Genomic DNA, 21,012 nt, shown 5'->3' on the forward strand with positions numbered 1-21,012 from the left:
AAATTTAGAATATTTTATTCCAGTAATAGAAAATTCATATAAAGCACTTAGATTCATTTTCTTCTTATTTGAAAACATGGTGGTTAGGAAGCTTCATACAGATAGACATAATGTTAGGTTGGATGGTCAAATGGTCATAGATATAGTCTCTGCGCAAAGTTCACACGAAACCGATTGTTTCTAAAAGTAGAAGGTGGCGTATTGTCATTTTATCTTCTGCTATCTACTACTAGCAGTAAAAAGGAATATAATATTGTCATCGGAATATTCTCAGTAATTATTAAACTAGGATTGTTGTAAAATAAACGAAATGCAGTACAGGTAAAATGCAACAGCGGCAGTTACAACTTACAAGTGACAAGATTGGATTTGGATTAGCCGCAAATTTTGCTACCTTAATCATTCTCTTCACATTAAACAATTAACAATACAAATTCTCTGTTCTATACTATTCGCACGGCTTTATCTTCACCTCTCTCCCTCACTCTAACACAGTAAAGTCAAAGACATATTTTATTCATCAAAATGCTTTTTCATTAAGCCCTGCTTAGCCTCAATGGATAATCTCTTCTGTACACAGGTTTCCAACTCCAATAACGAATATTTTATAACATAATTTTATACAGCAACTAATACTACTACTACTAATAATAATAACCCATGCATACCATTCAGTGACTTACGTCACTTCCAGCTAGCTATGTTCATGATTGCAATGAGAAAACTTTCACTTGGTTCCTGGGCCTGCCCTGGCCTTAATAATCAATTCAATCCTGTGCTGTGCTATGCATGTTCCCTGTTGGCATTATGCATATTCTTGGAAAACATGGAAGATATAGTTCCAAGAATCCATCAAAATCGCCATGATACTCGAGTTATTTTCAATCTGTGCTTACCAACTCCTCATAAGCTTTAACAGATTCGTCCGTAAATCTTTCCATGGCTTCAAAAATGCGCTGCAGGCTAGCCTGTAGACTGCTGCTTTTATCGCTCTGGTATAGGATATTTTCGGAAACTGAGAGACCCTTGCCTTCCCCTGATGGCAGCGCGATTTTCCGCTCTAGTGCCTGGATTTGCTTCTGTATCTTCTGGTCATCTTTGTCTATATTTCTAACTTTTCTCTCCAGATCCTTGTTCTCTGCCATCTGCCGATGCATTTCTAACTTGTCTTGTTCCCATATCTGAAGCACACTCATGGTAAATACATGCATGGAATCAACAACTTCCTTTTCGGATATTCGATCCATAGCTTGGGACCACCGGTTGCATATAACAAAAATTGGGGGGGCACCAATTCTACCGGGGGAAAAGGGAACTATGCCATCAGGTGTTTCTTCTGGTTCGTATAGTAGACATTTCATCAGCCAATTATTCAATGCTCGCACATAACCTTTCTGGGCACTTATCCAGCTAGAGAATTGGAAAGTCCAATTGATAAGCTCTTGCTCAAGCTGCTTGGTTGCTAGAAGATGACTGTCACCACTCTTCTTCCTAGATCCAACCGAACCCAGTATTCTCGCTTCTCGAATTGCTTCGCACTGACTATGATGACATTCAAGCATGGATTTCCACATTCTCATCATCCTGAAAACAAGCATGTTATAAATATCACAAATTCACTAAAGGTTGCAAACAAAAATCAAAAGTTTTAAAACTGTTGGATTTTTTGTACACATTCATTCTGGGTACCAAGGAAGTCACGAACTGCATTTCAGATCAATTTAAGAGATAAACCTTTGAAGAATAAACAAAGGCACGGGTCACAACATCATGTCCGATAAGTCATATAAGTTACAAGATAATCGCATCAGTTCAATCAGGAGTAGAAAAGAACAAATATGGAGAAAAATAAATCATGGAATGTGTATTTTACCATTTACGTTATGCTTGGTGGTTAGGGAGCAACAAACAAATTTGATGGCAAAGCTCTTATAAGAGCTGCACCAATTTGTTAAACCATACTATGATGTTTTATTAGATCAAGCACATAATTCAGTTTCCAGAGGCATATCCAAACAGTTGCAAGCAAAAAGTACCAGAAAATGGTTCATGCATTTGAAATCATTTAGCTCTATTAATGGATCATCGTCATAGACATAGAGCATTTCAGATATAGGGTGTGTGAGGCAGGAATTGAGAGACATATTTCACATACCCTTGAATTAATTCCTTCAATTGGGGCCACAGCTCTTCATCCCTTATCTTATTTATTGTCATGGAAATCTTATCAACAACTTGAATCGCCATTCTTATTTTTGTGGACAGACTCCTAATCATAGCTCGAGTGGCATCAACTTTATTAAAATCAGCACCCCTTTCATCCAAACGCTTCAGCTTGCGGCACTTCTTATCGTGCACGACCCGCATCTTTTCCTCTGCCTGCAAACATGCAAACACAAACATTGAATAACACACTATGGAAACTGGAAACATATCAAAAATACTGGATGACAAGACAACATTCAAAGCATAAAAAAATATCAGCTCCCAAATTCTCAGTACTAGTGACTCAGATGAGACTCGCAACAAATTAATCAGAGTGTGAAACTTTGAATAGAATTATATTGCCTACACATAGAACAAAACACGGCAGATATTTGAGATAACCAGAGTGAAACCAACAAACCTTAACTTCAGCATAGAGTTTCTTCTCCCAGAGGTAAAGCTTCTGCAAGGTAGAGGAAAGATTGCGGGATCTGGTTACTAGATCAACATCAATATCCAAGTTATCAGCGGCGGTGGATGCAGATGTAGAAGGTTGCGAAGACACCATTGACAAAGAGGGAGTAACTACTTGTAACATCTTGGAGGAAGCTGCATATGAATTTCAATTATACTACTTAGATTAAAGCAGGAAACACTTGTTACTAGTATGAAAATTCAGAAGAAATAAACAATTTTGAGGATGAAAAATGAAACCTTGATAAGCAGCTCCATGCTTTCGGTTATAGGGAAGCTTGCCAACTTCAAGCATCTTGGCGATTTCGGCACCGGAGTCAGAAGCCCTTTGGAAGAGAACCTCAATCTCTTTGGCAACCTCAAAGGCGCTGCGGGAACCCGGCCGGCCTCGGAAAGCAGCAGCACCGGCGCCGCCGCCGCCCCGGTCCTTCGGCCTGTCATCCTCGTCAACCACTTTCTTATCAACGACGTGGACATCATACTCCAATCCTCCGTCGCTTTCGCTGTCGGTGGCGTCAGCCTTGGCGGGTTGGTGGTGATCATGGTGGTTGGCGGCGGCGGAAGCAGATGCAGAAGCAGGAGTGTCGACGAGCTTGTGATCGCCGTGGACTTCCTTGACGACCTCGTGCTGGTAATCTTCATCTTCCAAATCGGGGATTCCCTCCTCCTCTCGAACCTCCCTGGAGTCGCGGCTGGGAGTGTACTGTGTCTGAGGATAGTACTTTTCATCGCCGTCGCCGTCGAAGAAGTTGAGAAAATCCCACGGGGAAGCTCTTGGAGGGGAAGGTGGTGGCGGCGGCGGCTTGGCGGCAGAAGGCGGTGGGCGGTGTTGTGGCGGATAAGATCCATCATAGGCAGAGGGTGGAGGAGCACCATATGGATCGTAGGGCTGAGGATAGGGTTGATACGAAGAAGAAGAAGAAGAATACGGATACGGATACGGATACGAAGAAGAGGATTCACCTACGTATACGGTTTCGTGATTGATTGGCCTCTGTTGGTACACAATTGAAGGCGTTGGTTGCTTCTTCATGAAATTCATCTGCATCCTTCCCATCCCCATCCCCATCCCCATCCATGGAGGAAGCTCATGATCTCCCTCCTCGAATGGCGGGAGATCCACGTGGAGAGGGGAAGAGTGACCGGACGAATCGTGGTCGTGGAGAGCGTGAGGGTTTTCGTCGTCGTCGTCTTCTTCGTCGGAGTGGAAGTGGAGGTGGGAGCCGGAATCGGAGTGAGGCGGAGAAGACGGAGGAGAAGCATGCTTCGCTAGGTGAGCCTTCGCCGGAGGGGAAGGCGGAGGAGAGGCGGCGCCACCTCCTGCCGCTAATTCCCTGTCTTGCTGAATAAAGAGGTGGAGAGAGTGACCGATTCCCTTGAGGGAGTTGATGTACGCCATGTGCGCCGCCGCGAGTGCATACCTCTGGTGTATAGCTTCGTCGAGGAAGGTGCATCGATCCCGGCACAAGGCGACCGCCGGCAGATCCTCCACCTTGGAACTCGCACAGCCCATACCATATAATATAATTGTGAGCAGAAGAAGAATAGGAAGAAGAAAGGGTAAAGAAACGAAAGAAAAGAAAGGAGGGATGAGGAAGTGAACGAGTGAATGAATAATGAGTTAGTGATTAGTGAATGAATAGTAGTGAAGGAGGAGGGAATCTTTTGCCAGCAGGGACTTGCTTGTCGGTTTCTAATTTGGTGTGGCTCTCTCTATTTCCTAAACTCAATCTATACAAACTTATATATAAATATTATTCTTACCATCTCCAAATTCTGTGCTTATCGATGTAAATATTTAAGCAATAATTAAAAAAAAAAAAGAGCAGTCTTTGTAGCAGAATATGCAGGGATCCCACTTGCAGCTGATAGGGAAAGGAAATGAAATCTACCAGAAGGAGGTGTCTTATAATAACTAGATTTTATTCTTCATTCCAGCTTTTAGCTTTTTAACAAACATGTCATTTCTTTTTCTCAGTTTTATCAAAATTTTTATGTGTGGCCAGGCTCCAAACTTCCAAGTAGATGAGTTGGTAGATTTCTTTGTGCATTCATTCTTAGTAAATGCTAATAGTACAACTCTAAAATCTACGTTAACAAACACTTGTATCATCCTCTTTGGCACTTAAATTTTTCACATTGGCCAAATCCTGTGGCATTGATTGTGTATTTGGTAGTTGTTTCTTTACACTTAAAGAGGTCATTTATAGATGAAATTTGTCTGCATACTTGAGGGGATTGTAGTCTCTTTTGATTCTTTGTTCTTTAATTTGTTGTATGAATGCATGTTGTTTTCTATTTTTTCTAAAATATTTGATACAAATGTATGCATTTTACACACGTGTGAAGTTTTTGAGCCCTCTCTTAACTCTATGCAATGTCTTCCCTCAAACTTTCTAAAATATTTGAAGAACATTGTAACTTCTGTGTGAACGAAGAATTTGTTTATTTTTGTTCTGATTCTTCTTCAATCCTCGAAGAGTATTGGGTCAAAGCAGAGACAATACTGAAAAGGTGGAAAAAGAAACGTATCTCTTTAATACATTTATAACGACAAGAACTACCTTACTCTTACATATATACTCTTCGTTTGACTCTTGTTGAGTCAATGCATCTAAATAGAATATATAATATAATACTATAAAATTAGTTACAAACAATCAATATGTATTGTGCAATATAACATTCTCGAACTAACACAGATCCTTTCCTTTTCGGCTTTCTCGGTTAAACCAAGAATATGAATAGAGGTATAAAGGAATGGATCCTCTCGTTAATTACTTAATCAGTTCAACTACATACCTTTTAAAAAATATTTTTTTATTTAATTTTTTATTATATTAATTTAAAAAAATTAAAATAAATACATTCAATTAAATTTAATATTTTTTAAATTAAATATACATCCAAAAAATAAACTAAATAAAATTAAAATTAAAATTTTTGTTGAATTTAGAAATCTAAACTATGTTTAAAATGATGACTAAATATTATTGAGTCATTAGCCAATTATTTGTGTGATTTGTTTTGTTTAGTGTGCTGAAATTAAATTGAATTGAAACTGAGAAGCGAACCTTCAAGTCCATATGCACACATAATCTTCACCTGCCTTGCTGGAGCTGCACCAAGATTCGAATCCTCAATGAGAAATATAGAACCTATGTTAGTAGTAGTAATGTGTGTGTGAGTGGGTGTGTTGCGTAACCTAGGATTGGGGGTTGTCTAATCCATAGACAAAAAAAAAAATTCTTCTATCACAAACAAAACAAGTCTTTAAGCCAAGTGAAGGGAAGGAAACAATTAACCCAAGATTCTTACAAGGCATACAACATCTAATCCACTCACACAAACAAACTCATAAAACCCAAGTATTGGTTCACCTTAAACAAAAGCCATCACAAAAATTTTCATCAGAAATAAAATGAATGTTTCAGAGATCAAAAAAAGAAAATAAGTCCAAGAACATAAACAAGCTCATATCCATAACCTAAATCTAAACGGTGGTCCACACTTAAATCCATTCATTCATCATAGTTACTAACTAGGTAACTCAATTTCAATTTCATTTGAACCTTTTCACATCCACCGAACCAAAAATTCTCTCTTCTCTCTTTTCTTTTTCTTTCATATCACATCACTCTGTAATAAAAAGAAAGAATGAAAAAGTTCTGAAGTTACGACAAAGGGTAGAACAAAAAGTTTTATTTCCAAATTCAAGCAAGAAGAGAAAGGAAAATGGGCTACAACAAGAAGAAAGATTTCTTCGGAAAAGAGAATCACAAAAAGGTGATTTTCTCATTTGTGCTTCATCAAGAAACCGTGAAGAAATCAACTCTGTACAAGCACCGTTTTGAAAACTATGGAGAAAGTGAAGTCAATGGTGCTCTACTTGAAATCTATGGTCAAGAAATAAACTTGGGGCCAAAGTAAGAACGCACGACTCAAATTCAAGATATATGAAGAAAAAGGTTGAAAGAAAAGACTGAAAGTAAGATTGCATGTCACTGCTTCTACTCTCTCTCTCTCTCCTCTATGAATGCCATTGCTGCATCTGTGTATTGAGAGAAGAAAAACCAACATGTGCTGAAGCAATGTTTCAAGTCTTGAAAATTTCACTCCTCTATAATAGGAGTGAACAACCAATGATTGGAGCAAGGAGTGAGAGAACAACGTTTGTGTTCCTATAACTTACTGAGATGTATATTCTTCTCCTTTATGGTTTTTATTTTGTAAATCTTTTTCTTAGTTTAGTATGTCTTAGTTTTGTTGGAAAAAGAAAAACATAATGAGGTTTGTAAGAAAAAATCCAATGAGGTAAAAGACAGAGAGTTAAATTTGGAGAAAAAGTCTAAGTTATATTAGAAATTCTTTGTTAGTATTTTTGTTTTGTGTTATAATCCTAAGAGTATTTCCTTACAAGTTGGATTAGCACTTTGATGTTGAAAGTTAGGGTGAGTCTTAGTTAAGTTAAGGTTGTGTTACAATCTGAACTTGTCCCAGATAGAATTGAGGTAGATTCTAGGAAGAATTGATGATTGTAATCTATTGAAAAGATAGTGAAATTCCATCAATTGTTGTGATAGAGACTGAATGTAGGCTATATTGCACTGGATAGCCGCACTAGCATATATCTAGGTGTCTTTTTCTACTCCTCTATTCTGGCTCGTACCACTTCAAGAAACAAAACCAAAATATCTCTTGTATTTTCTCAACAAAAAATAAAGTTACAAGTAAAGTGAAAAAAAAAAAGTCATGATTCAATCCCTCTTCTCTTAGTCATTGATTACTATCAAATTTTAATTTCAAAATTTCCATTTCAGTTTTAACACATCTCAATTTAAATACACATAAAAAAATAAATTAAATAAAATCCAAATTCAAATTCAAATTTTAATTTTACAATTCCTAAATAAATCTTATACCTTTTAATTATTAACACATTTTAAACAAAGCTGCACATCAGCCTAGTCGTCTTCTACCGTGCGGGCAGCTCCCTCGGCGACGAGCTCTTTCACCGCGAAGAACTTCTCGACGCGCAACTCCTTCTCGACCCGCAGTTGTTCCATCGGCAGCGCGCAACAGGAATAGGTATATCTTCTCCGATAAATTCCATCCAACACAAGCGGTTAACACCTTAATTGCATTCCAAACATATAGTGCTACAACTCCAGGATTCACTAATCCAGTGAATATCCAAACCCTCGTTCAATCTTGAATGATTCATCATCATACTTTATTGCTGAGCAGTGTTCCTTAATTACTTTAGATAAAAAAAAAGTTTGGCCTGTTATAAGCAGACAGATTGAAGAAAAAGTGTGTTACATATGATTAAGGTCTTTTTAATGTCATTATTAATTTGGATGTGTTAGTTTTTAATTTTGTATGTATTTTATGATGTCTAATTAATTGTAGATGTGAAATTTTAGTGTGATTTGAATGTGTTTTGATTTAATTTTGGATGTGTTCGTGTTAAAATTAGATGTTTTTGTTGTAACACTCTTGTTAAAGGAATCTTATTCTAACAACGTAGATATGACGAATCTCATATAACTCTCATATATTTAATAATAAGATAAGAGTCTTTAATTCGAACCGTATGGATTTTTTTTTTGAAAAATCGAAAATATTTTTTTTAATAATGTACACACAAGATTTTTTATTTTAATAAATAAAATAAATATAGTAATTACCAATATAAATAATTTAAAAATTTTATCGTTTTAAATTCATCAATCTCATCTCGTTTACCGTGTAAACGAGATGATATTTCACATATCTCATTTACAGTGTAAATGAGATAAGACACATTAGCATGACATGTGGTTATCGAAATGTCATCTCGTTTACACTGTAAACAAGATAAAACCTGTCCGCGCCTATAAGTATAAGTCGTTTACAACTTCATTTCGGGTCCCCATTTGACCTTGTCAACCTCTTTCTCCCCTCTTTTGACCATTTCTTACCCTTTCTCGCCATCCTCTGCCTCATCCACTTAAATGGCGACATGAATGGGCGGTGGTGCGAGAGGTCGGTCGTCCTGTACATAGGGCGAGTGTATGGAACCACCGCAACCACTATGTCCCATCGCGGTGGAAAGCTCCATTACTTGCTCCATCATGATCCTCCTATGGATGTCGAACATCAATCGCACATGTTCGTCCCCTTGAAGTCGGAATAGTCGAAACCGGAAGACTCCGTAGCCCATGGGTGCCAACAACCTATACCCCATCCTTCCGATCTCCCTCACCTCTGTACCACCGAACTTGCTCAATATCAAACTCTTCAAATCCGACAACGTATTCACACGCTGAGTGCAAAATAATACCGGATCCTCACACTCAAAGGTCACCCCGTTGTTGCCATTTTTCATACGACAGTTGGGATAAACAAGCACAACTATGTAAGGACGGTTACCGGCCATTGATTCCTTGTTTTGGGCAGAAAAACGAGACAGAAAAAGAATATGAAATGTGTGTGGAGAACACCAAGGATTACACATCCTTTTATAGAACCTAAAAATTTGTCTTCTGCTATCTCGTTTACAATGTAAACGAGATGTGTAATGACCCAATTTCTGGTACGTCATGATCATATTAGAAACTGAGACTATTTACAGAAACCAGAATCAAAACTCCTAACCAATATGGTTCAAAAACTAGGTTCTTCGTGATTGCATTATCAAGCTTGCTGCAAAAGAGGTTCTAGCTTAAAGATGACATAATGACAATGAGGATTGAGATGCTTGATGACACAGTGGAGGTGTTCCCTTCACTGATCTTCCAGAGAACTCCGTGTCTTTAGAAAAGATCTCATGTACTCGAAAACTGGGTTATTACATTCTACCCTCCTAAAAGAAAAATTTTGCTCTCAAAATTTCAGCCACATGCAAGAATCCATCTTCAAGCGATCTATTTCCTTCAAGCCATCCTGATGAAGAGATCGGTCCGTTCCTTATAGAACCCAAATCTCACATAGTCATAGCCATGGAGATCATAACAGCTGTGAAGATAGCTGTGTCTTACACCGATTCGTCATTCGGAGCTCGATTAAACTATGCCTATTTACAGTCATTGAGGTCTTATCTGTACCAAACAATCAACGTTAAGGTGATCAATCTTAATATCTCAAGTTAAGCACGAACATTCCCAAAATGAGCACTCATAGACATTCATGCCTAATGTATCTTAAAGATACCCTAACAGCATGAGACACACAAGCAAAGTTAGGGATGGCAAAAATCCCCAGCGGGGCGGGTACCCGCGGGGATTTACCCGTCACGGGGCAGATATGGGGACAATTTTGTACCCCCAGGGACGGAGAACGGGGCCTTGTATATTAAATGGGGCAGGGGCGGGGATAGATGTCCTCGCCCCGTGGAGACCCGTTTAAACCCTGTTTATGTAAAAAGACTAGAATACCCTTTATATATATATATCATATGAAGGAAAGTGAAAACCCTAGCCGTCACACTTGCAATTCACAATCTTCAACCTAGTCTCTGAACTCTTCACCACCTTCAAACCTCAGCCTCTCGCCCTCTCTGAACCACGCACGATCGCACCATCACCACCACCGACCGCCACTGACTGCCACCTCTCGCCCTCTTAGTCTTTCACCGCTACGGCACTACCTCCCACCCCTCAGTCCGTCACCGCCACCTCTCACGCACTGTGGAGTGGACGTCGGTCAGGTCATGATACATCACGCACACCGCAGCAGGGAGTCCGTTATCTTCACCGTCTTCGCATCTTCGCCAGTCGTCACCTCTTCTCTGTTCGTCACGCCTTTGCTTGTAGTCACCTCTTCGCCGTCGGGTAACTGGGTAAGTCATAGAACACTACTCACACATGCTTTATTGCTGCTTCTCCTCTTCACTCCTCACCGTGATTGATTTGATTCTAGATTTCTGATTTAGGGTAATTAGGTTTAGAGTTCTGAATTTTCTGATTATGATTTCTATTTAGGGTTTATTTGGTTCTGAATTTTTGATTTAGAATAATTAGGTTCTTAGTTCTGAATTTTCTGATTCTGATTTCTATTTAGGATTATTTGATTCTGGATTTTTAAATTTGGGTAATTAGGTTCTAAGTTGTAAATTTTTTATTCTGATTTCTATTTTGGTATTTTGATTTTTTTTAAAATTTTCTGGTGATCATTACCGGATCAATGTGATTCTTGAATCTAAAAAGTTTGCGACATTCATCCTGGTTTGATATCGACATGCAATATTCCCTGTTTACAAAATATTTAGAAAATTTATGAATTCCAAAAATGTTGTTTACCATTGAAACGATCATTGGCAAGATTTTATTAAGATAAAAATAAAAATTTGTTGTACATTATCTGACAGCTTCAATTTTTCAATGAGCCACAAAATTGGTCCCTGATTATTACTTAATAATAACATATATATTTATTGATTTTCTAATTCCATTGATTTTCTTTGAAGCATGCTTAAAGAATATTCATCCATCTCTTTAGTTACATGTATAGCAATTGTTAAGTTCATGTATCAATTTTAAATTTTAGCATTTATGTCTTCTGAAGCATTTATAATATAGGTAACATAATTGAGAATTGTAACTCAGATTTTATTTTATTTGATTTTGGATTAAAGTGATTTTGATTCATGATTTATATTTTATGATTTATAGAATGTCTTCTTCGGATGCATTGAGTAATACTCTTGAGAAGAGTACTCCATCGGAAGACCCTATAGGCACTAATATTCAAACTACACAAGAGGCTCCTTAATCTCAATCTCAAGAACCCCCAACGGATACCACAACTACTAATGAAGGAACGACAAACTCTACAAGTGGTGTTCAAAAGAGGAAGTTAACCTCCGAAGTGTGGAATCACTTCAAAATTGTGGAAAATCAAAGGAAAATTAAAGGCTGAATGTAATTATTGCAAATTGAAACTACTTGGTGACCCAAACCAAGGCAGTTCGCACTTACGTGATCATTTCAAAAGTTGCAAGTTCCGCACCACTAGAGATATAAGACAATGTATGATGAAGATAATTCCAACAACTGGTGGGGAAACAGTTGTGGTTGGTGCATATACCTTCGACCAAGAAAATGCAAGGAAAGAGTTATCAGTTATGGTTTGTCTTCATGAGTATCCGCTATCTATTGTGGACCGCATTGAGTTTCGATGATTCTGTAATGCTTTGCAACCTCTCTTCAAGGTGATTACTCGCAACACTTTAAAGAGTGACATCTTGAAGCTCTACAATGATGAGAGATCGAAGACAATGAATGTCCTTGAGCGTAATAAAAGTCGAGTTGCAATTACGACTGATATGTGGACAGCAAGCAACCAAAACAAAGGTTATATGGCTATCACGGCTCATTACATTGATGATTCTTGGAAATTACAAAGCCGTCTTGTAAGGTAATAATATTATCATTATAGGTTCTTTTAAATGTTTATATGTTTGCAAAGCTGTCTTGTTTATACAATTTCAACGCTGTCTTGTATATAATTGCAAAGCTGTCTTGTTTATAATTGTACTAAATTATCATTACAGGTTTATATATGTGCCGGCTCCCCCACACGGCTGAGGTACTTTCAGAGGTTCTTGTGGATTGTTTGATGGATTGGAATCTTGATAGGAATATATCCACTTTGACTGTTGATAATTGTAGTACTAATGATGTTATGATTGAGAATATTTTGACTAAAATATCACATAGAAACTTTATCTTGGGTGGTAATTATTTCACATGTGATGTTGTGCGCATATATTAAATTTGATTGTCAAGGATAGGTTGCAACTTATTTCACATGCTATTGAAAGGGTGAGAGATAGTGTTCATTATTGGACTGCAACACCTAAAAGAGAAGAAAAATTTAAGGAAACATGTGCGCAACTTAAAATACCATACACAAAAAATCTTTGTCTTGATTGTAAAACTAGGTGAAATTCAACATTTTTTATGCTTGAAGTTGCAATTATGTATAGAGATGTGTTTGAAATATTGTCATTGCGTGAGAGTCAATATAAATCTTTGCCTAGTAAGAAGGATTGGGATATGGCGGATGAGATTTTTCAAAGATTGAGGGTATTCTTTGATGTGACTGAATTATTTTCTAGAACAAGTTATCCTACATCAAATATTTATTTTTCTAAGGTTTGTGTGATTAAATTGGCTTTGATGGAATGGAAAAATTGTGGAAATGAGATAATTGAAATGATGGCTACTAGTATGATAACTAAGTTTGAAAAGTATTGGGGTATGATTAATACAGTTATGGCTATTGGGACTCTTTTGGATCCTAGGTACAAGATGTATTTATTGAATTTCTTTTTTCAGAAAATATATGGTGAGACGGAGGCATGTGTTGTAATTGGTCAAGTGAAAAGGGTAGTGCAAGATTTAGTTTTAGAATATGCAACAAAGGGAAGAGAGAGAGACCAAGCTGCTCAATTAAATATGCTGGCACCACCATCAATCCCTTCAAGTTCAAAGGGGAGAAAGTTCAATCATGAAGATTGGCAAGATGATTTTGCTGCACATGTAAGTGAGGAATCCGTATTTATTGATACAAAGAGTGAGTTGGATTATTATCTTGAAGAGAGACCGGTACCACAAACTGAACATGATTTTGATATCTTAAATTCGTGGAAGTCAAATAGAGCGAAGTTTCCTACTTTGCAAGCTATTTGTTATACGGGTGGTCGATTTGTTACGCCACATCGTAGTAGGTTGCGTCCAGACACATTAGAGGCTATAATGTGTAATCAAGATTGGCTATGGAATGAACTTGGCACTACAACTAACATAGGATTTGAGTACTACACTATTCATAACATTGAAAGAGATGTTGACGTAAGTAAATTATTAAATTACATATAGCACACTATGTTTTTATATTATTGACTTATTGAGTTATTATATGATTTTAACTTTAAATTGTTTTCTTGTCGATGTAGGATTCAAGTAAGTCAGAATCTACCATCACTACCACCACGGGGTGAAAGGAAGATTGAGATGGTGGAATTATGTTTTTATGATGTCATGAAGTTTATTTGGTTGTTTATGAACATGGTTGGTTGTTTATGTAATATTTGGTTGTTTATGGATATGTTTGGATGTTTATATTTGTTGTTATTGCTATTTAGGTCTTTAAAGATTATGGATATTATGTTTGTAATGGCAATTGAGGATTATCTTTGATTTTCTCTAATTTTTTGGGGCGGGGGGCATGTCCCCGCCCCCATGGGACCCGTTGCCATCCTTAAGCAGAGTATGCAGTAAAGCATAGTCAGTCCACTCCCCAGGCTCTACTAGGAACGAACTACTCTAATACCAAATTGTAACGACCCAATTTCTGGTACGTCATGATCATACTAGAAACTGAGACTATTTACGGAAACCAGAATCAAAACTCCTAACCGATACAGTTCAAAAACTAGGTTCTTTGTGATTGCATTATCAAGCTTGCCCCAAAAGAGGTTCGAACTTAAAGATGACATAATGACAATGAGGATTGAGATGCTTGATGACACAGTAGAGGTGTTCCCTTCACTGATCTTCCGAAGAACTCCGTGTCTTCAGAAAAGATCTCACGTATTCAAAAACTGGGTTGTTACAAGATGACGTTTCACGTATCTCGTTTATAGTGTGAATGAGATAATCTCGTTTATACTATAAACGAGATAAGACTGGAGAATTTAAAATGGTAAATATTTTTTAAATTATTTATTTTGGTTATTACTACATTTATTTTATTCAATAAAATAAAAAAACCCGTACACACACACACACAATAAAATTCCTTTATACAAATAATTCACAAACATTACATATTACAACACACAAAATAAGAGCCTTTATACAAATAATTCACAAACATTACTTATTACAGCGACGAGCATGACAAAACGACGACGGTGCGCAAAGACAACCCCTCCAACTCGCGTAAGCTCTCTCTCTCCCCTCTGAATCCTCCCGCGACGGTGGCGTTTCCCCTCTCCTCCTGGCTAGACGACGACGGCGACGGCGAAAATTCCCCAGCGGTGGCTCTGGCTTAACGGCGATGCTTCCCTCTCCGTGATACTCTCACCACTTAACGGCACAGCGGCGACAACGGTGGCAGTGACGCCCACCACGCCGTCTCCCTCTCCTTCCCTTCTCCCTTTCTTCTTCCCCCTCTCCATTTCTCCATCTCTTCTCTTTTCTTTTTCTTTTTTCCTTCTTCGTGCGTGGGTAATAGGGGTGATGGCGATTGTTAGTGCTGGTGGGTGTGTTAGGGTTAGGGTTTTGATTTAGGAAAAAAGTGTAGAGGTAGGTGGGTAATTTTTAATAAAAAATAGGGGTAATATAATAATTGAAAAATTAGTTTTAAATCCAATAAAATTATCTTTAATCAAAATACTATTTATTCATCAAATAATTTGTTCTCACTAAATCGGTCGCTAATTGAAATTTAGCGACCGATTTAACAACCGATTTTTTTAAATCCTAGAAAAGTTTAATTGGTCGCAAAATTGGTCACTAATAGTAATCGATTTTGTTGATCGCTAAAATCGATCGCTATTTTAAAACTTTTTGTAGTGAATACTTAAAACATATAATTAATATAAAATGTATATATATATTTTTTACAATGTATAATAAGATTACTGTTAATTGTGTAATCTTATAATTTTAAATGTGTAATTTATAAAATTGAAATCGTAAATAAATTATATAAATTTAAATTTTGAATATGTTAATGAAATAATTAACATGCATTATTATCATGTTAGATATGTAACATTTTTCTAGAATACCTATTTGCAAAATAAGAAAGCCACTACTACTACTTCGTTCGGAATCTCTAGAATTTAAGAAACTTCATGGTTACATTTTTGTTTAATATAACCAACGTAAAGTATAATAATTCTTGGCCTCCACCAAGTGGTGCCTTTATTTGTTATGATAAAAAAATTAATTTAATCTTTACTATACATACGAAGCTGCTTCACAATTAGAAAATTACTTAATACAGATAGATTTAGTGTTTATTATAGACCAATTTTTGGTTACTGACGAAATTACCGACAAATTTCGTCCTTCTATAAACGTTTTGTCGGAAATTATTTATCGACAGATTTTTTCTGTCGGTAATTTACCGACAAATTTTTTCTTTCGGTAATTTACCGACAGATTTTTATCAGTTACCGACAGATTTTTCCTCGATAAGTTTTTCCTTCTATTCTCCTGGAACGTCAAACTTTTCAACGGATTTTTCGTCGGTAACTAGAGACAAATTTTTTGATGAATTTTTCGTCGGTAATTAGAGACAGATTTTCCGTCGGTAATTGAAGCTTTGGAAAACCATTCCAAACTCTGAATACAGACAGAAAATTCGTCTGTAAATTCGTCAGTAAGGTAAAATAGAATTTTTTTTTAGATTTTTCCATTGCAAAATGAATACTTCTGATATTTTTTTCTAAATTTACTCCATTAAACACAATGTAAATTGAAAAAAAAAGCCAAAAATCACATAGATAAACATAATATTCATTACATGATACCTATTAAATTGGATGTTATTTTTCAACATCATTGGCCAATATCTCGCCATCTTAATAAAAAGATACCAAAAAAATAAGATGACCATCTCAATGTTACATGGATCTCCTTCATTAACTGATGTTACAAATTACACAAGATAGAACAATCTAAAATATTAATGAATAACCAACTTGCATTGGCAGCATCAAGCTCCACATTAAAAGTTGATCTTGGCATCTTCTGACTGAAATAGAATTAAAACCCAAATTGGAATTAGAATGAATTGGAATGCTTGAATTCATTCATACTGAAATAGAACTAAACTGATAATTGCTTACCTTTTATATCTGTAGTACTCCTCGGTAGCTCCCCGAAGATGACGTCTAAGTGTTGCCATTGAATTCTCATCAGTATCATAGTCCATATCATTTTCCCTTAACTGGCCACCTTGTGGTTTGAAGGATGGGTCTTTCCTAAACTGGAAAATTGAAGGAAACATACAGAAAAAGAGATCCCGTTACTATAATTTAGAGTGTGAAGCTCCCTCAGCCTGTTAATCAATTCAAACAAAAATCTCTAATTTAGTATATTTTTATAGGGTCATGTGTAATCTCAAAAGAGTTAAGTGTAATTTATCCTTTATTCAAACATTAATCAACGTTATATAATACAAGTGTAGTAAACTAAAGTGAAAACTTACCTTACAACCTCAGCACGTCTTTTTGCTTGATCAACAATCTCTGAAAGTTTCCTGTAGCTATTCTTGTCATTGAAAAGATTGGTTGTTTCTGGTGGCTGAAGACCATGAAGAGTTTTCTGTGTAGCAGCTCATTGTGCCTCTCTCTCTTCTTTGCCATAGTCTTTCTTTGTGGTGAATGCAGTCTATTTTAATTGAACAAGTTTAGTTAAGAATGTTGAGGTTTATGGATCAATTAAGATCAACCATGTAGATAAAGGGTTGTCTAATAATTGATCAACCGTTTATCATTTCTTTTTTTATTACTTAATTTTCTTAAGCATTTATGTCATCCTCTTCTGCATTTTTGCCATAAAAATTTAGTTAACTTTAATATTTACCTAGTAGCCCACCAAAATCAAAACATATACACAAATTTCAAACTCACTAATAATATTATTGAAAAATTAATTATGAAAACAAAATAGTCAAAAACAACTGCATCTGAGTTTCCACTGCTCTTAAAATATACTTCAAATCTTTACCACTTAACACCACATATCTTATCTTACAGAAACTGCATGATTTAGTAATTTTAATCATTTTTATATAGTTTGAATGATACAAGAATAGCAGTTAGTTACCTTAAGAAGAGAGTTCCACAGTCACATATGTACTCTCTAGTGCCACATGTCTTGGAATGCGCTTTCCAATCAGATTGAACTGCATACTTCTTTGAACATTTCTCACACTTCCACTTCTTCTCACCGTGCTTCCTACAAAAGTGTTTCTTGATCCCCACCAAGGCCCATCACAGGTCGTGGTGGACGCAACTGGGTTTAGGACACATGTACACTTTCTTCCTTATCTCTTTGCTTGTTCTCTGCTTCAGCTTCCATGGTAGGTTGTGGCCTCTTTTGTGGAGTTGTAGGTTTTGGTCTCTCTGGAACCCTTTGTTGCATATCTCACACGTGAATCTGTTTGTTGCTAAGAGAGATTTCGGAGATAAAGCTATTACCTCAACATATGGGTCTGAACAAATTAGAAGGAAAAACATCTTTAATTACATAACTCTCAAGAAAAAGAAGAAAAATAAAGCTAAAGAAGAAGAAGGGAAAAACATCTTTAATTACATAACTTTGTTAATAGAGTTGATACTTGATAGTTGATACTGAGGAAAATGGTATCTGAAATCCTGGTGAAAAGAAAGGGGAAAAGGAAAGAGAAAAGTTTCTTTCGATGTATATGAATGAATGAAAGTGATTTGGTTTCACACTAAGCTTAAGGCAGTGGTGGTTTTGGCAGTGAGGCAAAGAGACAAGTAGTAGTTTTGGTTTTTATTCAAATGAAGAGATGAGAAGAGAAGATAAGAGAAGAGAAGAGAAGAGAAGTAGATGAAGCTTAGGAGGAGAGTGAAATATTATGTTTAGTTTTATAAAGCTAAGATGAAATATTATGTTAATCAATTTTGCAATGTTAGAACACAAAAATATCAGAAAAGAAAAAGAAGAGTGAAGGGATTAAATATCTTCCATGTTTGTTCCCATGCTGCCAAGCCTTCTTCCAGTTTTCTTTGAAATAGCAAGTTGATCACCTGGAGAAAAAGAAACCCAAAAGAAATTTCTAAGCAACATGATTTGAGTTAATGGTATGAGCAAAAAAGAAAAATAACACCACAAATCTTACCAGTAATCATTTTCACATTAACACCAAGGTTCAGGGCTCTTGTGATGGTTTCAGCGCTATCATGCCTGGGAGGATCAAACAGTGGTAGCAGCGCCTGAATCATGTTCAGCATTCCACTTTACTCATGAAATGAATGTATGAATCATGCAACATTTTTATTGCAATTTTTGCTAATCAATTTAGGGCAAAAGAGTTATCAAACTATGAAAACTTAATTTCAAACTTGTATGATTATTTCATAGTGTGCTTATTAGCAAGGAAACATAAACCATTATGTTCTTAGTAGAATTAGTAGTATGTACAAATCAGGCCATGAATTCCCATTTAAACCTTTTACTCCTATCATACTAGCTGCAGCTGAATCTCTGATTCAAAATTAAGTGAATTCGAGTTACATAATACGGTGATGGCTAACAGAACCCAGTAAGAGAAGCTGCATAATTGCAAAACATTCTGAATACCAAAACAAATATATATTGAACAGAAATAAATGCTATAAACTTAATCACCTTGATACATCAAAATGAGATTTGACATTAGCCCAGTTATCCCAGTCATCTCTTATTATACGATACATGTTTACTAGCTCATTGACATCCTTGGCCAATGTTGGTGTCACACTAGTTCCAGGAGATAGAGAATATACAATGGGATGGTTAAGCTCCTGGAGAACCTGGCATGACAGGTCATATGTAAGTTTGCCAACAAATCTTTGTCAAAATATTCGAAATCTCAGAGTTGATATGAGAGTGGGAGGAAGAAAGCACAGTAAGTGGGGAGAGGAAGCTTCTTATACCCATGATACATAGGTTATTTCAATTAAATCCAAGTCAGCACCAAACACACAATCATGTTTCACTGCAATGAAATCAGAAAATTTATCAAAATTACAGCCAGAGCATAGGTAAAAATGCTCAGAAGCTAAAATAAATAATGCAACATATATCATTCAAGAGTCCATAGAGAACTAATTTTTGTCTTTCTCTCACTATTATTTTGTACTCTAAATTTTGATAAAACGCAATTCAGCAGAGAACTAATATAACTATTCAGTAGAGAACTCTAAATTTAAAAAACATGATAAAAAGCAATTCAGCAGATTCAGACAAGGACAAGAAGGAGGAGCCAAAATCAAGAGTCATAAGTCATAACATGAACAGGAAGGAACAAGAACATGCATGCAAATTCTAGATAAAAAATCTCAGCAATTCAAATATATAGTTCATAAACAAAATACATTCTATACCACAATCATACAAATTGTTATGTTTCAGATTTCACAAATTATAGGAACATACAAAATTCATACCTTAGAATTTAGAAACTCAGTTCTTTGTAGCAGCAATAACTGATTTGCAAACATAAGAGCTCTCCTCGATCGTATTCTTTGATTTTCAACTTCAAGTAAAATAGGGAAGAGACAGGGTTAGGGTTAGGGCTAGGGATAATGAAATCAGAACAGAATCACAATGGAAGGGTTAGGGCTAGGGATGAGAAGGAGGCGCAGGCCTACCTGAACTAACGGTGACGAGAAGAGACGATGACAAACCTCCGGCGAGGAGAGAAGAAGCAGCGACGAGAGCGGCGGCGGAGGGAGCTCGTAAGACAAGAGCATGGTAGAGAGAGCTCGTGCGACGATGGCGACGAATGGAGCAAACGCGATGAGAGCGACGGTGGAGGGAGCTCGTGTGACGCGAGCGGCGGCGGCGACAGCGGAGGACGTCACATCTTCAAAGGAGAGTGAGAAGGCATGGGAGTAATCCAAGGAAAACGTCAAAAAAGTGAAATAAGGGATTGAGAGTAAGGTTAACCAATTCCTTATTTTAATATTTTCGATGGAATATTTTAAATTATAGAAAGATTTTTTGTCTGTAATATTTTTAAAAAATCACAATATTCTGTTTATTTAATTACAGATGGATTTTCTGTCGGTAATTATATTCCACGAAAAAAATTAATTTTTTTGACAGAATTATCGACAGATTCTCTTTTCCATATGTAATTTATGTTAATTCATTTTTCTATGTTTCCGACAAAAAATTCCTCGCAAAATCTGTCTGTATTTTTGTGGGATAAATCTGTCAGAAATATCCGTCTGTAATAACTAGTTTTCTAATAGTGCTTGCAACTTGCAGAGATCCAATGGCGTTGAACTAGTTTTGGAGAACAAATTAGTGCTTGTACATTGGAATATGGTGCACGAAATTGTGATCATCAATGGCGCCATCAACATGGTACGCACAATTGTAATCTCAACTCTTTATCACAACTTCGCACAACTAACCAGCAAGTGCACTGGGTCGTCCAAGTAATAAACCTTACGCGAGTAAGGGTTGATCCCACGGAGATTGTTGGCATGAAGCAAGCTATGGTCACCTTGTAAATCTTAGTCAGGCAGATTCAAATGGTTATGGATGATATATGAATAAAGCATAAAGATAGAGATACTTATGTAATTCA

At 36.5% G+C, this 21,012-nt stretch overlaps 3 protein-coding genes and 1 long non-coding RNA gene across 10 annotated transcripts; 1 reads left to right on the forward strand and 3 right to left on the reverse strand.

Moving 5' to 3' along the window:
• Positions 1 to 253: 253 nt before the first annotated feature.
• On the reverse strand, positions 254 to 4,389 carry LOC107492656 (protein ALTERED PHOSPHATE STARVATION RESPONSE 1). The gene is made up of 4 exons (XM_016113702.3): positions 2,920 to 4,389; positions 2,627 to 2,814; positions 2,156 to 2,379; positions 254 to 1,584 (listed from the first exon to the last, which is right to left on the reverse strand). The coding sequence occupies exons 1-4, from the start codon at positions 4,190 to 4,192 to the stop codon at positions 882 to 884; spliced, it is 2,388 nt and encodes a 795-aa protein (XP_015969188.1). The 5' UTR covers positions 4,193 to 4,389; the 3' UTR covers positions 254 to 881.
• An 8,252-nt stretch (positions 4,390 to 12,641) lies between these two features.
• LOC107492561 (zinc finger BED domain-containing protein RICESLEEPER 2-like) lies at positions 12,642 to 13,666 on the forward strand. The gene is made up of 2 exons (XM_016113601.1): positions 12,642 to 13,517; positions 13,622 to 13,666. The coding sequence occupies exons 1-2, from the start codon at positions 12,642 to 12,644 to the stop codon at positions 13,664 to 13,666; spliced, it is 921 nt and encodes a 306-aa protein (XP_015969087.1).
• Positions 13,667 to 16,204: 2,538 nt separating this feature from the next.
• LOC127748563 (uncharacterized) lies at positions 16,205 to 18,099 on the reverse strand. Of its 2 annotated transcripts, XR_008010682.1 has the most exons (5): positions 18,005 to 18,099; positions 17,511 to 17,898; positions 16,891 to 17,072; positions 16,529 to 16,668; positions 16,205 to 16,434 (listed from the first exon to the last, which is right to left on the reverse strand). It is a non-coding gene; the product is annotated as an uncharacterized LOC127748563 (long non-coding RNA). The 2 variants fall into 2 exon arrangements; XR_008010681.1 differs by having other exon boundaries at positions 16,208 to 16,434; positions 17,511 to 18,093.
• Positions 18,100 to 18,104: 5 nt separating this feature from the next.
• On the reverse strand, positions 18,105 to 20,328 carry LOC107492653 (ATPase 10, plasma membrane-type). Of its 6 annotated transcripts, XR_008010679.1 has the most exons (6): positions 20,066 to 20,328; positions 19,862 to 19,950; positions 19,349 to 19,410; positions 19,062 to 19,225; positions 18,553 to 18,646; positions 18,408 to 18,460 (listed from the first exon to the last, which is right to left on the reverse strand). XR_008010679.1 is itself a non-coding variant. In XM_052263390.1 (5 exons), the coding sequence occupies exons 2-5, from the start codon at positions 19,913 to 19,915 to the stop codon at positions 18,387 to 18,389; spliced, it is 378 nt and encodes a 125-aa protein (XP_052119350.1). In that variant the 5' UTR covers positions 19,916 to 19,950; positions 20,066 to 20,328; the 3' UTR covers positions 18,105 to 18,386. The 6 variants fall into 6 exon arrangements, 3 of the variants coding, with proteins under 3 accessions (XP_052119350.1, XP_052119351.1, XP_052119349.1); XM_052263390.1 differs by lacking the exon at positions 19,349 to 19,410 and having other exon boundaries at positions 18,105 to 18,460; positions 19,070 to 19,225; XM_052263391.1 differs by lacking the exon at positions 19,349 to 19,410 and having other exon boundaries at positions 18,105 to 18,460; positions 18,553 to 18,617.
• Between the last annotated feature and the right edge of the window lie 684 nt (positions 20,329 to 21,012).

The sequence above is a fragment of the Arachis duranensis genome, chromosome 6 (genome assembly GCF_000817695.3).
Source record: "Arachis duranensis cultivar V14167 chromosome 6, aradu.V14167.gnm2.J7QH, whole genome shotgun sequence".
In the NCBI taxonomy this organism is placed as follows: Eukaryota; Viridiplantae; Streptophyta; class Magnoliopsida; order Fabales; family Fabaceae; genus Arachis; species Arachis duranensis.